A 16,874-nucleotide genomic window follows, 5' to 3' on the forward strand; every position below is an offset into this window, starting at 1 on the left:
ATCTGCAGCAGTGATATTAGCCCATGAGTCACCTAATTCCTGGTCATGATCTATATGACGAATTTTACCCCATAAAGGCTGTGGAACAACATTCCCAAATAGCATATCTATTTCGGCTAAATTCATTATACATGACCCAGCAGTTTGCGACAACTCTTTATAGTACCCTGCAGGATTTTTACGCGGATCAGGTAATGTTTGTTTGAGTGCTAAAACTTCAGCTCGCTTCCATGGGACATGTACCCATACACGCTGAAAGTGTGGCAGAATAGGGGGGTTGACAGTTGTGTCGCCCTCTCTCCATTGTGGGGGAACTTCTCTCATAGGGTATTGTCGCGCCTTTTTCCTACTAGATGTACTAGGCTCAGATTGTGACTCAGAACTGCTCCCCTTACTCCGATATGATAACAATAGTTCAACTGCTTTCTCCACATCTGGACCTACAATCATACCCTGTCCAAACTTAAACCGCACACGACGCATCTCTTGTGGGAGGCAATCCTGATCATTGTCTTCTAAATCCTCGCAAAGGAAAACACACATCTGTTCGAAAACATATCTCTGTGTAGCTGCTTCCCATTGGTGGAAGACTTCCATGACAGACTGTACATCATATTTTACAGTGTCCATGACCCATTTCCGTGCTAAACTATTCAGTGAATCTCTCTCTTGATAATCAGGCAGTTGACTTCGCAACTGTCTTCCTCCCGTGTTAGGGGTCGTAGTAGGCGACCCGAAAAGAGGTAAAAGAAGGTTAGTAACAGTGCTGGCCATTTTCTGCCGAATGGAAGGTGAAACTGAAGGAAGAACGGATGGAAAAACGGGGTGAGATAAGGCAGGAGCAAAGATAGCAGACGAGGTATCAGCGGAAATAGAGGGGGCACTAGGCAAGATTGTAGAGGGAGCATTAGGAGACGTGAAAAGTACAGTAGGTAAAATTGTAGAAAATACAGGTGAAACAGAGGTGGTCGGTGGGCCTGGAGGAGGCTGCACCAAAGGAGTAGGAGCCAGCTGAAGAACAGCTGGTGGGTGCTGTGGAGGAGCAGGAGGTGGAGTTTGGGCAACTAAAGGTTGCGGGGGTGCCGTGGCATTCTGCGCATAGGGGGGTGGTGAATTTAGCAAATGTGACATCAATGGGTCTTTTTCTCGCTCTTTTGCTGCCTCTTGCTGAAGAGACGGAAAAACTGGATAGCATTTATCTACTGCCATTTTCCGTTGCCTGTGCAACTGCTCGTTCATCTGCTCTTCTTCATTGTCTTTAAACTGCATAGCAGCTTGCATTACTGAAAGTCCCCCTTCTCTCTTATTTTCTTAGCTAATTTGATTTCCTTTTGTTTGGCTTCTTTACGCCATAGGCGGAAAGAGTCAAACATCGCCGGCCGGGCTTTCTTTTTAAACAGTTTTACTTCAAGGTTGTCTAAGATTTCGGTATCAAAGCTACCGTATTGGGGCCATTTTAGAACACCATCTTTTCTGGTGTATTTAATCCATACTTTGTTGTAAGTGATGGGGCCTACCCCATGCTTCACATATAGCTCGTAAGTCGGAGTTCTAACTGGAGGAACCGGACAGGAGTCCTCCAATCGGGAGTCCCTATTATTACCACCAAGACAAAACAAATCTCCAAGTCTAAGACTAGGCATCTTCGCTCTCTAGTCTAGTTCCAAACTTCGAAAGGATTATCGATTACGATATTTCTCGTGAATACACAAGTCCTTCGGTTTTAGTGCTTGCAAGTACCAACAAAACTATCCCAAAGGATACCCAAAAACTAAGACCAACTAAAGACTGGGAGACGCTCCACTTATACTTAACTGAAATATCGTTGACGTCACCAGAAGACTCGTCTTAGTGTTTCGCTATACCAAACTTCAAGGGTCCAAATCAGGGCGATAGCCAGGGCAGCAGTCCTAGTAGCCGTCGGGAAGCGGGGAACCTCGCAACAAAGACCTTCGGACCACGTCGACATGCAGGGGTCGATGAAGTGGTTGGCCGTCCTCCGGAATTTTCACACGAAGCTCCTCACGATCTTCTGGCTGACTGGTACCACTGGAATCGCCCCACGTTGGGCGCCAACTGAGGTACTGGGTTCTCATAAGAACCGGTAACCCAGCGGTGCCAGGGGACACACCCGGAGACCTCGAGTCCTTCCTGATTCAGACCTACAGAAACTCAGAGTCTTCTAGGTGAATTCAAAGATCGCTTTATTGGTTGCAACCAAGGTAACAAGTGTCCTAGAAGTACAACACACAGGAAGTATGTTCTCAGGAGACTGCCGCAATTTACAAAGTCAGGCTTCTCTCTTTATACAGAATATTCGGCTTTAGGCAAACATTCTTCGAATTTGCAATTTATCATTTACAGGTTTTGGTTACAAAAGAAAAGCAGAGTCATGATGACATGTACATATTTCACGTCGTGCTTGCCCATAACAAATCATTCGCAAGGCCCAACATTTCATCAGATATCGCTGGACCCCCAATAAAAACGGGCACCTCCCCATCATAAAGTAAGTGAAGCAAAGGAGCAGAGAAAGATGTGAGCGAGATAGGGCAGGTTTGCGCGCTGGAATGGTTTTATGGCTTGTTGAGCCCTGATGATATCTTGTTCGGCCACTGGGCGGGGAACTGACTTAACGAGTTCGGCCTGGGGCAATGGTTCTAACTTGTATAGGTCAAAGAAAAGTCAGTTAAGGAGTATGTGTCCTTGTGGAATACAATTTAGCTGGATTAAGGCCTATGTAAAGGGCAACACATAAATGGAAGCCAAGGGTTCAGAACGCAAATGACGATTTCGAGGCGAACTCGTTACCTAAATGTGCTGAAAATACATGTACATGTTGTGCTCGTCATTCTCGGTCTTTTGATACCAAATTCGTGAAACTTCGATGAAGTTTTAATTGTCGAGTTCAGAACGATTATATGAATTCCGAATTTTCAGAACCACACAGTACAAGGCGTACCCTACGCACAGCTCTCAATCCTCGGGGGATACGGGAGATGATGGTCGTACTGGTTGCTTCACTCACGTCGAGTCGGCTCGGGTCGTGATGGTGGTCTCGCTGGTCCAGCCGGACCAGAGTACTCCGAGCCGCGTCGAGGTCAGCAGGGCTCGATCCGGAGAAGTTCGTGAGGAGCCGCGACAGCGTCAGCAGGGCTCAGGTGGGCACAAGTTCAAGCTCGAGCCGCTCCGAGGTCTTAGAGAGGACGAGCCGCAACAGCGTCAGCAGGGCTCCGATGGTTACAAGTTCAGCTTGGGCCGCGCCCGCGTCAGCAGGGCTCCGAGGTCTTAGAGAGGACGAGCCGCGACAGCGTCAGCAGGGCTCCGATGGTTATGGGTTCAGCTCGAGCCGCGACAGCGTCTGAAGGGCTCAGGTGGTTCAGTTCCTTGTTGCGAAGAAGGAGCCGCGACAGCGTCAGCAGGGCTCAGCGATGCAAGGTTGAGTTCTTTTCAGGGTCAGCCCCGATCAGATCAGCAGGGCTTCAAGTCCAAGATACAACTGCCCGCTAGTTGTGGGGCGGCCCTTGATATAGTCCATGGGCCCTTTGATGTCCGGACCCTCGCAGGCGGAGGTCTCATGCCTTGGGGGCGGGTCGTTGGCGAGGTCCGGCGGGTTGCTCTTTGATCTCTTTGGAAGATGCGTCCGGGAATTCCCAGATGCCCAGCAGGCCTGGAGCCAGCACTCGGGGAGGCCAGAGGTGCAATCGAAACTGGCCCACCAGGGGAGGCCAAAGGTGTGAAAGAGACCAGTTTCTCAGGGGAGGCCGGAGGTGCCATCGAAACTCCCTGGCTTATCTCACTCGGGGAGCGCTTACCCCCCAGCCGGGACTGGCGCGCCTTTGGAGTCTGGGTTTCGCTGGGGCTGGGGTCACGCTAGGCCCAGGGAGTCAGGGATCTCGGGAAGGGAAAATTGCTGCCAGGCCTTGTGGGGCATGCAAGGTTAGGAGCTCGGAGCCGGGAGTGGGACGGGATAAGGGGGGCTGGTCGTCGGTTACGGGGTCTGGCCGTACGTGGAGCAGGACGACCAGGGCTCGTGGTGCAGGCTACACTGACAGGGTGCTGCGCAGGGAACTCAGGGTGCAGGGCTACGCTAAACAGGGTGAGGAGGAGCAGGGGCGAAACACGCCGCAAGGCCGGGTCCAACACCGACGTTGGTGGTTCTCTAAGCCCTCGACCTTAAGTTGTAGTGCTGTAATAGAAGTATCATGGGATTGAGTCAAATCCACCGTCTGTGCTGTAGCCTCCTCAGTATCCACCACCCGCGGCTGAAGTTCTGCAATATCACTAACAAGTGTGCCAACCTTGAGTGTCACTGCCGGCAATGCCTGTAGAATGCCATGATTGTCAGTTCTAAGCTGGGCATAGTGCTCCTGAACTTCTTGCCTTTGATCTTTTAGATTCAAAGCAAGTAATGGTTCTACGTGATCAGATAACTGCTCAATTGATGAGTTTATTGAGTCAGAATTAGATGGCTGGTCCTGAGAGAACAGGTCCAGAGATTCCCGTCATTCCAGACACAGCAGACACAGTAGAAATACCTTTATCCAAGTCTTCCGACACAATTTCTTTGCTCTGGACTGTCTCTGTTGGACTGTCCCCCAATAGACGAGAAATTATTGACTTGACCCCACCTTTCGTTTGAACCCAGCGACGTAGGGAGGTGTTCGTTAATACATCTTTATTTCGTAAAGTAGCTGTATATTGTTGATCAGACCTAATTGGCGTTTTCTTATTGCCTTTGAGATATGTTGTTTTTGTATTTCCCTTTTTAGGAACAGTCTTAGGTGTTTTTAGACGTTGTTTCCATGTTCTTTTTTACCTTGGTTTTATTAGAGGGAGGTGAAGGCGTTTGTAGCACACTATGACAGTTCTCAGGGTATCTCACTTTCATCCGTCGATAAATATGGAGAGGATTGTGACTCCTAGCCCGTTTCTTTATCAAAACGATCGTTCGGGGCGAGGGGGGGGGGGGAAGGAGAGTGCCAAATTAAGAGGTGAGATTGAAGTATAAGGTTACGATCAGCCAACCCGATCACCTGCTCATACGCTGAGTCCTCTGTAGCTGAGCCCTCATTGCTGGGCATATTGACATTGTTAACAGTGTTAACCGTGTTAGCAATACTGCAAGCGTACAGCCCTCCCTGTACATTTTTCTTGCCCAATTCACTAGCTCTGCTCTGTGTTTCTCATTCACTGCTATCTGTGCAATCGTATTATCTGACAACACTAGATCGCTTTCAGGGCAGCCAGCAACCTTTGATTGTTGAACACCGGACTCTAGCGTGTGCTCTGAGGCAGTTGCGCCATTTTCTAGCACAGTAGAAGTTTTAGCCATGCAAATTTCTTGCCCAGGGATAGCCTCCGATAAAATGCCAGCAATTTCATTACTACTGGCGTTCTCAGTAGAGCTGTTTGTTGCCAGGAGCTCGGCTGCTCTCCCTGATTGTAATAGTCGAAGTATAGGCTTACAGACTTTCGAGGCATTGTCCCCACGGGATCTCGGTGGCGCCGCTGCCTCTGATGTTTCTTCAGCGGCATTATCCTCCTCAGTGGCAGCGGGAGTTAGTCCGGTTAAACACTGCAGAAGAGGTGGTTGCCTGCATGCGCGAGTCAATCTCACTGATACCCTCGGTGGAGCCATTGCAATTCTAGCACTGGTATCACAAGCCAATGATTCCCAAACAATTGCTGATCTCCTCCCAGTCAGGAGACGAGAAAGCCAATGTAAAGATGTCCACTATGTATCCAGGTACTCAGCTGTATTGTTCCATTTGTTTTAATTAGTTTTCAAAACTTTTATGCTCTGCTTCCATGCGGCGGAGTTTTCACCTCGTCAGTGCAACATTCTGATCAATATCCTTAGCGAGTGCGAGGAGTTTGCGAGGACCGGTCAGACTGCCTGTGTTCCCTGGTGGCGTCAGTCTGCCATCTTGCTGCTCCTCCTCATCGTGACAAGCACCGATCGGCCAGTTGTGCATTCTTTTTTTTTTTTTTTTTATTTTAACAGTAAGACCAGAGTAGGCAATACAAACATCAGGTGTTTCGCAGTGAAATAAAGAATATGGGCTAGGCGGGGGAAATATATAAACAATAATCACTGTAGGAAGTAAGGCCCATCACGGGTATACATAACGGAAAAAGGAAATAAGCAATCTATGAATCAATCCCACCCGCGCGACCTCGTCCACAATGTTACAGGATAATTAAGCCAGCGAAGACACGCGGACAATAAAGGATTTGTGAAAGATAAACAGCCCATCTCTCGTAGAAGGAAAAGAAAAGACAAAAGGGGCCATAGAACAAAAGAAAGGCAAAATAAAAAACCCAACCCCTAACCCCCCACCCTGCACCCCTGCAATGGCTACGGCCTAACTCCACTAGCAGCGTGCCTGTCGCCCAAGAACTACCCTAAAGGAAGGAAAAAGAGAAAGCGGAGGAGGAGAAAGCAAACACACTCCCGGTCTCCCATATCCCCCGCCAACAGCGACCACCCGGAGACATGGTAAAATCAATATTCACCAAGTAGACAAACCAGTCAGGGGAGGATAAACAACAACCACCCAATTCCCATCACAATATAGGCACAACCCCGGCATTGCGAAAAGCTATTATATCGGATCCCAGCGATAAAGTTCAGCCCTGGCCAGTACGGTCCGTCAGAAGAGTCTTTGCCACTCGAGCCGCCATTTTGATGGAAAAGGCAAAGCGTCCATAAAAACTATTTTCAGCAGAGGAGGATCGAAGACAGGATAAAAGTTCACGGCTCGAACGAGGGAAGGCGTCTAAGAACAGTGTCAGAACCCATGATCCGCAAATTGCGATAATCTCTCAGGCACAACATCGCCTGGCTAGGTTGAAGATAAAGACACTGACTTGGTCCGAAAAGGTGAGAAATCGGAACCTCAAGATGGCCGCTGGCTTAAACCACGGTCAGCAGTCTAGCTTTTAAGATCCTTAGAAGCCGAGGCCAGGTGATGCGCGTGATTATTCAGAACTGCGCACTTCACCAGCGGCGTTGCCCCAAGCGGAAGCGCATTAGAGTTTCGGAGCGAGAAATGTGTTTAGAAGTTTAACGGAGCAGAGAAAATAGTTTAGTTAACAGTTTCTGTTTCCTGAGTCTCGCGCATTACTAAGGCGCGTGTTTTGGTAATCTTAGTTACGCAGCGGCTTTTCGAGGAAAGAAGCCTTCCGTGAGTTCTGACCGGAGTAGAAAATCAACTGTGAATTCCGGTTCTGAGGAGAGGAGTCGATGGTTTCGGTCAGCTGTTTCCCGACGTCAGCTGAATCTAGTCAGACTTGGTTCTGTGAGGAAAGTAAACAGAACGGAGATAAGTGACATTTATCTTACCTGTTGAAACTCGATAAAAGTATCAATTGAATCAAAGGAATACTTAAGTAATTCAAGTGGAGATATCACAGCTCGACTGCATATGCTGAAAATTGAAATAATATGTGGTAGAGGACTTTAGTGAAATATAGGAGAATACAGTATTGGAGATCTGAGATTTAGCCCACAAAGGTTGCTGGGAAAAGCATAAGAAGACTGAGAGCGAGACACCAGAATTACAGACCAGGAAAGTAAATAGGAAGTGAGTAGAAAGAGTATAAGGAGAGAAGATTAAGGTTAGGACTAGGATGAGAAAAGATAAAATAATATTGTGTCTTGTAATTTGCAGGAAGGAAGCCAACTGAAAAGAAATACAGAAGTTTACTGAACCTTACCTAATAGAAGAGAGGGCAAAACTCTTGACAGCTAATGGTAGGTAGGAGTTAAGGAAGTTATAGAACAGGGTATAGAGAAGGCAATAGGTATATAGTTAAGGTTGTTGTAATTTCCCCACAGGTTTCAAGTCAGAGAAGGTCTGCAGGTCGGACTGACGGCGGAGCCATTCAAGAGGATCTCTTCTTGTTTGTTTATTTTTTCTTTTATCCATTTTTCCCCTTCCCCCAGGAGTAATGGTTTGGAGACTTATTTAATGTAAGCTCTGGGTCGTTGCTTATGGTGGTATTGGGAAGCTAGCATCTCAGTTCCCGTGCAGTTCTTCGTGTATCCTTTTGTTAAAGCCTGACAGAGTGAAGTGCCCAAGTTGCACCTTGCACCTGAACTGAGATGGCAGAAGGAATAGACCTACAGAGTTTAGGAGTGATCTTAGGTACAATACAGAAGGAGTTGAGTGCAGTCAGAGAGGAAAATCAAAACTTAAGATTGGAAGTTGTGAGTTCAAGAAAAGAGACAGCTGAACTTGCACACAGACTTAGGCAGCCCTTTAGCTCAGGACAGGAAACCCAGAACCCCTTGTCAGATAGTACAAGTAAGATGACCACTCAGGTGATCCATTCTTTGTCCCCCGTTATACCCTTGGCAACTCCAGAGCGATTTAGTGGGGACCCACAAAAGGCGCAGGTTTTTATAACTCAGTGTTCCCTACATTACATGTGTCGCCCTTCAATTTTCCCTGACGCACAATCCAAGGTCTCATTCGCCTTGTCATATTTGAGCGGGGATGCAGCAGCCTGGTCTTTGCCACTCATCACCAGAAATGACTCGATACTAAGAAATTATGAGGAATTCAAGGAAGAGTTTTTGAGAATATTCGACAGAAGAAGAATTTCACAAGTAGTTGACAACGAACTGCTTGATTTAAAGCAAGGAAATCGAGATCTGGTTGGTTACATTGCCCAGTTCAACAAGCTGGTAGTAGAGACGAACTGGCCTGAGAGCAAGCGAACAGCAATGTTCTATTGCGGCTTAAAAGACGAATTAAAAGACGCCCTGGCAGGAATTCCCAATAGACCTACCGAGATATCTGCGTTGATAGATCTTGTATTAGAACTAGACTTCCGACAAGGGGAAAGAAAAGGTGAAAGAAGAAGGGAATACCGATCGACAGTTCCAAGGTTTGATCGGGCCCGATCTGAGACTAGTCGAAATAACAAAGTTCCCCCAGGAGTAGAACCAATGCAGATTGGAACAATCCGAGGACCTCTGTCCAAAAATGAGAAGGAAAGGAGAAGGTCAGGTAATCTGTGTATATACTGCGGAGGAGGGGGCCATTTTGTCAGGAACTGTCCAAAGAAGCCAAAAAATTATTATAAGCCGAAGGAAAACTAGCTGCACTGCCTGTTAGAGGGGTCGAACAGGTGGGTGCGATTCTAGAAAAGACTCCAGATGAACATCGAGTGGCCAATACCCTTCAATCAGCAGCTCCTCATCTAATTCTATCAATGGAAGTGAAGTTCAGGAATGAAACCTTACCAAGGGTGTCGGTGATGATAGACTCTGGCGCAACAGGGAACTTTTGCGATTTGAGGTTTGCACGTAAAGTAGGAATCCAGGCAATAATGAAAAGCAAGAGTGAACCAGTCCGAGCTGTGGATGGAACGAACCTGTCATCCGGTCCCATAATTAGTCACACGGAAATAATCCATCTAGTTTTAGATTGTGGACACGATGAAAGGATTCAGTTCAACTTGATAGATGCTCCCCAGTTTGAATTGATTTTAGGTCTCCCCTGGCTCACCGAGCACAATCCTACGATAAATTGGAGCAATCGAACGATTAAGATGGATTCGAAATACTGTTTGGATAACTGTTTTGGTCAAACGGAAGGAGAATTGGAGGTTAAGGCCAGTCCATCTCATTCCCTATGTCAGTTGGAAAATTCAATATGTGTAATTAACGCTCAAGAAGTCCCAAAAGAGTATGTAGAGTTCCATGAGGTGTTCAACGAAATGGAAGCCGAACAATTGCCCCCACACAGAGACTATGACTGCAAGATAGAAATCGAACCCGGATCCAATCTACCTTGTAGTCGGTTGTATGCGTTGACTGAGAAAGAACATCGTCATCTCAAAGAATACCTGGACAAATACCTAGCTAATGGATTTATTAGACCTTCTCAATCTCCGGTTTCATCGCCCTTATTCTTTGTGCCGAAGAAGGAGGGAGACCGGAGAACCTGTATAGACTATAGATCCATTAATAAGATCACAAAGAAGAACCGGTATCCGTTACCCCTGATATCGGTATTGCTTGATCAGGTAAAAGGTGCTCGCATATATACGAAGCTCGATTTGAGGGGAGCTTACCACTTGGTCAGGATGAGAGAGGGTGACGAGTGGAAGACGGCCTTTCGAACCCGTTTTGGACTGTTCGAATACCAAGTTATGCCCTATGGGTTATGTAATGCCCCAGCGGCATTTCAACATTTCATTAATGATGTGCTGAAAGACTTCATAGACCAATGTGTCATTGTCTACATTGACGACATTTTAATTTATTCTGCAGACGAGAAAAACCACACGGAACAGGTCAAGGGTGTCTTGAGAAGGTTAAAAGAAAACAGATTGTTTGTAAAGCTGGAGAAATGCGCTTTTAACGTGACTCAAGTAGAATTCTTGGGTTTCATCATTTCGCCAACCGGAATCCTCATGGATCAGCGGAAGATCGAAGCAGTGGTAAATTGGAAGTCGCCAAAGAGTGTAAAAGAGGTCCAAAGCTTCATAGGATTCGCAAACTTCTACCGCAGGTTTATCAAATAATTTTCTCACAAGATATTGCCACTTACCAAACTTCTGAGGAAGGGTACTCAATTCAATTGGAACCAAGAAGCAGAGGAGGCTTTTACTGCGTTGAAGCAAGATTTCACTACAGCTCCGGTTCTTCAACATGCAGATCCAACTGAACCCTTTTATGTGGAAACCGACGCCTCAGACCAAGCTGTAGGTGGAATCCTATCTCAGCGTGATAAGGTGACTGGACAATTGCACCCGGTGGCCTACAGGTCAAGGAAATTATCTCCGGCAGAGTACAACTACACCATCACGGAAAAGGAATTGTTAGCGATAAAAGACGCTTTTAAGGAGTGGAGACACTATCTCATGGGAGCCCAACATCAAGTGACCGTCTTTACAGACCACCGAAATTTGAAATTTTTAAAGACTGCTCGGACCTTGACTCCCCGGCAGTTAAGGTGGTCGTTGTATTTCGCCGACTATGACTTTGTAATTACCTTCCGGCCCGGAGCTCCGAACGGAAAGGCGGACGCCTTGTCCAGAATTAGCACGGAGAATCAAAAAATGCCCTCGGAAAATCAATCCATCATCCCTAGAGAGAAAATCATTGGTACAACAACTTCTATAGGTCTGGAAACCAGTATTTCAGAGACAATGACACCAGAAGAAATGGAAGCTTGGGCAAGAGAAAAAGAAGGAAGAAAAATTGTTAGCCAACTCCCTTATTTTCAGGAAAGTTTGTATATCCCTACCAAGGAACTGCAATTACAGGTCATGCAAGAAAATCCTGATGCAAGATTGGCAGGGCATAAGGGAGAAGCAAAGACCAAGGAGTTAATAAGGCGACATTACTGGTGGCCAGAGATGAACAAGGATATTGAGAACTATGTTAAGACCTGTGAGATTTGTGCGCAGGGGAAATCTGAACGGCAAGCCCCAAAAGGTTTACTACAACCTTTGCCTACACCACCCTACCCTTGGCACACAGTTACTATGGACCTTATCACTGAGTTACCACTTAGCAAGGGCTACGATACTATCTTGGTAGTGGTAGATTCTTTTTCAAAAATGACACATATCACAGCCCTGAAGGGAATTCCATCAGCTAAGCAGCTAGCTTCACATTTTTGCACAAACATAGTAAAGATACATGGCATCCCTAAAATTATAGTCACAGACAGAGGTACCCAGTTCATTTCTCATTTTTGGAAATCATTTATGTTGAGTTTAGGAACTGAAGTAAGATACTCCACTAGCTATCATCCCGAGAACGATGGTCAAACGGAAAGAGTGAATCAAGAATTAGAGCAGTACCACGACTGTTTCTTCTGAAGCAGGAAGGGGACTGGGTAGATTACTTGTGGGCAGCAGAGTTCGCCCACAATAATGCTAAAAATGTGTCTACAGATTTCTCCTTCTATATGAATTATGGAAGGAACCCAAATTCAACTCTTAGACAGGTAGATTTGTTAGTTCCAGCAGTTCAGGATATGACATCCCATTTAGAGCAGATTCATCAGGAGGCCATAGATAGTCTACAGAAAGCAAAAGAAAAATATAAAGACTATGCTGATCGGAAGAGACGAGAGGGTCCAAAACTAGAGAAGGGAGATCACGTGTGGTTAAGCACCAAGAATTTGAGGTTGAAAGGGAACCGAAAGTTTCGGCCTCGTTTTATTGGTCCTTACCCAGTAGAGGAACAGATAAATCGGGTATCCTATAGATTGATCTTACCGCCCAAACTAAAGATTCACCCAGTTTTCCATGTCTCATTATTGAAGAAGGCCCCAATCGATTTGCGGAAAACTCTACCACCAAGACCCATCCATCTAGAAACAGGAACTGAGTATGAGGTTAAGGAAATTCTGGATTCCAAAAGTGTGAAAGGAACATTGTTCTATCTCATTGATTGGAAGGGATACGGTCCGGAGGAGCGATCTTGGGAACAAGCAGAGAATGTACATGCTCCTAGACTAGTAAGTTCATTTCATCGACGCTTCCCCACTAAACCAAGGGAGAGAGAATCTACATTGTTGGGGGGTACTGTCAGAACCCATGATCCGCAAATTGCGATAATCTCTCAGGCACAACATCGCCTGGCTAGGTTGAAGATAAAGACACTGACTTGGTCCGAAAAGGTGAGAAATCGGAACCTCAAGATGGCCGCTGGCTTAAACCACGGTCAGCAGTCTAGCTTTTAAGATCCTTAGAAGCCGAGGCCAGGTGATGCGCGTGATTATTCAGAACTGCGCACTTCACCAGCGGCGTTGCCCCAAGCGGAAGCGCATTAGAGTTTCGGAGCGAGAAATGTGTTTAGAAGTTTAACGGAGCAGAGAAAATAGTTTAGTTAACAGTTTCTGTTTCCTGAGTCTCGCGCATTACTAAGGCACGTGTTTTGGTAATCTTAGTTACGCAGCGGCTTTTCGAGGAAAGAAGCCTTCCGTGAGTTCTGACCGGAGTAGAAAATCAACTGTGAATTCCGGTTCTGAGGAGAGGAGTCGATGGTTTCAGTCAGCTGAGAGGAAAAGAGTCAGACAGCAGTTTCCCGACGTCAGCTGAATCTAGTCAGACTTGGTTCTGTGAGGAAAGTAAACAGAACGGAGTTAAGTGACATTTATCTTACCTGTTGAAACTCGATAAAAGTATCAATTGAATCAAAGGAATACTTACGTAATTCAAGTGGAGATATCACAGCTCGACTGCATATGCTGAAAATTGAAATAATATGTGGTAGAGGACTTTAGTGAAATATAGGAGAATACAGTATTGGAGATCTGAGATTTAGCCCACAAAGGTTGCTGGGAAAAGCATAAGAAGACTGAGAGAGCGAGACACCAGAATTGCAGACCAGGAAAGTAAATAGGAAGTGAGTAGAAAGAGTATAAGGAGAGAAGATTAAGGTTAGGACTAGGATGAGAAAAGATAAAATAATATTGTGTCTTGTAATTTGCAGGAAGGAAGCAAACTGAAAAGAAATACAGAAGTTTACTGAACCTTACCTAATAGAAGAGAGGGCAAAACTCTTGACAGCTAATGGTAGGTAGGAGTTAAGGAAGTTATAGAACAGGGTATAGAGAAGGCAATAGGTATATAGTTAAGGTTGTTGTAATTTCCCCACAGGTTTCAAGTCAGAGAAGGTCTGCAGGTCGGACTGTCGGCGGAGCCATTCAAGAGGATCTCTTCTTGTTTGTTTATTTTTTCTTTTATCCATTTTTCCCCTTCCCCCAGGAGTAATGGTTTGGAGACTTATTTAATGTAAGCTCTGGGTCGTTGCTTATGGTGGGATTGGGAAGCTAGCATCTCAGTTCCCGTGCAGTTCTTCGTGTATCCTTTTGTTAAAGCCTGACAAACAGCGAGTACCCAAAACCATCACCAAGGAACTCGTAGCCACATGGTAGACCGTCTGCAGATGTGTTAGGCGGCAGCAGGGTCAGGCAAAAGACGCTAGCGAGAAGCACGGGCTGGCTTGCCGGTAATAGGGGACCGTCAAGGTTCATGAATTCCAGGTTATGCACGGGGACCTCGACCTCTGATATGCAATGCACCGCTGGTACCATCTCTAGCTGGAAACTAAACGAGGTGTCGTCCTCAGGTTTCAGGATACTGTCCACTTTCACCATCAGTGTCCGGAACACAGCGACTGTGTGCGAATGGAGCGCCCCAATGGCGGCCACAACGGCCTGTAGCGATGGCGTGCCCTCCGTCCGCTCCATCCCCTCTCAATAGGCGACAGAGCCGGACTTGAACCCCGGAGGCCGGCTGCTCCGGAGTCGCAGGCCACGCAAATCTGATAACAAATAATGGGCGCTCCTCGTCTTACAGAACACACCTTGGCCGTCGGAGAGGACCCCAGCCCGTCGACCCCGAGGGGGCAGCAAGGTCTCCGGGCACCGGGCCCCCACCACAGCAGCCGGCGTGGCACGATAGTGTGTCCCGGGTGTAGATCGTCGAAAGGATCGTCACAAAAAGTCAACAATTCAGGCACTCTTCGGGAGACCGGGCTCAGTCCAGGTCTCACGGCCGATGTTGTTCAACTCTGACTCGGGTAGTCTAGAAATCGAGGCCCCGGCTTCCACACGATGTTAGGCCGAGAATGGAAACACGGCGTATCTTCGTCAGCCGATGAGGTAGAAATCTCGGGATTGCACCCTTGGACGCAGTAGACCTTCATAAACCAGGAAATCAGGTGTAAGGTCAGGATTAAAGACAGGATAATCGAGTTGCTGGTGGAGGTCGGCGGAGCCGGGAGCTTACGCGGCCATCTTGATTCGTAGCGTAGCTCCTCCCCCAGTCGTGCATTCTTGACTGAGTTCAATTCATTCCGGCCCAATTGAGGCGCCCTCCCAGTCAGGGCACTCAAGGGTATTGATATGCTATGTCTCACTTAATTGCTAAGTGGGCCATATATGGCAGGGGGTGTATCCAGAAGTGCTTATGCTGTGCCTGTGCACAGTAGTATTACAGCTCCGAGTCTGATGCTGCTAAACCCCTTCGTCATATGGCAAAGTGAGTGTTTCCCAGTTTATATTGGGCTGACCACTGCCAAGCCTATAGTGATAGATACTTTTACTTAGTGCTTTGAAAATTGTTTAAAGTAGTGCACGTCTTAATGTTATTATGGGTTAAAGACTAAGGTCTTTATCAAGTAGGAGTAAGTTCCAGTGATGAAGCTAGTTTACCTGGAGCAGGAATTCTGGCCTAGTCCTTCCAGATCAGAAAAGGTCCAACTAGATGACACCCCTGGTCTGTGTCCTTGACTGTCATACTAAGGGCTGGTACTTACAGTCTGGATATGTACAACTGATGTATACAGTCTGTATGTGTGGCTGGTGAGTACAGCCTTGCTATGTGGGGCTGGTACTTAGTCTGGATTTGTGGCGCTGGTACTTACAGTCTGGACAGGTATGTTTGGTACTGTAATGATTTTGTTTCGTAAGTTAGACCACACTCTACCGATCTATCTATCAATCAATCAATCAAACAAAGCATTTGTATAGCGCACTACTCACCCGGGGGGTCTCAAGGCGCTAGGGGAGGGGGGGGGGGGGGGTCCGCTACTGCTCGAATAGCCAGGTCTTGAGCTGCTTCCTGAAGGCGAGGTGGTCCTGGGTCCTTGCACTCTCTCACCCCTTGCACTCTCACCCCTGCAGGTAAAACTTCAAGAGTGGCTGCGTCTTCTGAAGAAAGAGGAAGAATATATTCTGGAGTCTAAAGTCAAGGATGAGGAACAATGTAGAACCCTGAGGGTGAGTGGCTGCAGTGAATGCTCTGGATATACATGTCTGTATTTGTCCATGTACTTCTGTGCACCTCTTAAAGTTCAAGACACACAAACGTCGATGAGACCCCCTACAGACCGGGTCGTGTTACACACTAGGTAAACAGAGCCACTGCTGTTGGACACTGGGGCTGAAATCGTCAGCCAAGGGTGTGTCTTAATAAACACAAATAAAAATTACTATGCTCACTAGAACATAATACTTACAGACTTAAATAGTGTACATTAGTATATGTATGTACATGTGTGGCATTATCTGGCAGCGAGTATATACCAGTCTGTGTGTACATGTTCATACTTACGTGGTAAAGTATGCGTTTTACGTATGGATGGTTCTGGAGTAGTCTGTGGGAGTGCATGCATGCCTGTGTATCTCTATAGTTGTGTATTTTCGTGGGCATGGGGAGTTTGTGTGTGTATGTATGTTTTTTGAGCCACATAAGCTGCCAATGCTTGTGCACTTTTGTGTGCATGTGTGTTTGGAGGATGTATATGCTTTAGTCTGAATTTTTTGGCTGCGAGTTTGTACTTCCATATGTGAATGTCTGGTAAGTTTGCATGTCACAAGGTCTGGTGTTATTTGTAAGTGTACAAATACATGAGTGCATCTGTGTGTGTGCGCGCCTCTGTACGTTTGTGTTTGCATGGGTCTGGAGTTGTAAATCTCTGAGGTTATTGATTTGCATCTAGGTGTGCATGTGAAGTATTGTGTACTTCTGGAGACCTCAATCTGCAATTTTGTACAAGCATCTATACGTGTGTGTGTGTGTGTGTGTGTGTGCATCTGTACAGTAATGGTTAATTGGGGGGTACACAGAAGTCCATATGTTAAGAGCCACTGATCTAGATACTAAATTGATCACGGAATCTCCAACATTGTGTTGATGAGTTTCTTTCTAGGGTGTGGAGCTGGTGACCCTTGACCTAGTCATATGAATGGTATATCCAACGCCACCACTTCCGACAAACCTGTGGGTACTGAGAAACTGACAGGTCATGGAAATATTTTACCTTGTAGAGTGCACAAGTTCCACGGAATCTTCTGTTTCAAAGTAAAGGCATTTCTATAGTGAATCTTACC

The 16,874-nt window shown here is 46.5% G+C and overlaps 1 protein-coding gene across 1 annotated transcript in view; it reads left to right on the forward strand.

The window, feature by feature from the left end:
- Positions 1-16,874, forward strand: part of LOC144754219 (E3 ubiquitin-protein ligase TRIM39-like) — a 180,732-nt gene that overhangs the window by 67,841 nt on the left and 96,017 nt on the right. The window contains exon 2 of the mRNA XM_078641806.1: positions 15,666-15,761. Within this exon, the coding sequence (XP_078497932.1) occupies positions 15,666-15,761 (96 nt within the window). The remainder of the gene's footprint in view (positions 1-15,665; positions 15,762-16,874) is intronic.

Source organism: Lissotriton helveticus, chromosome 5_1, assembly GCF_964261635.1.
Source record: "Lissotriton helveticus chromosome 5_1, aLisHel1.1, whole genome shotgun sequence".
Taxonomy (NCBI): Eukaryota; Metazoa; Chordata; class Amphibia; order Caudata; family Salamandridae; genus Lissotriton; species Lissotriton helveticus.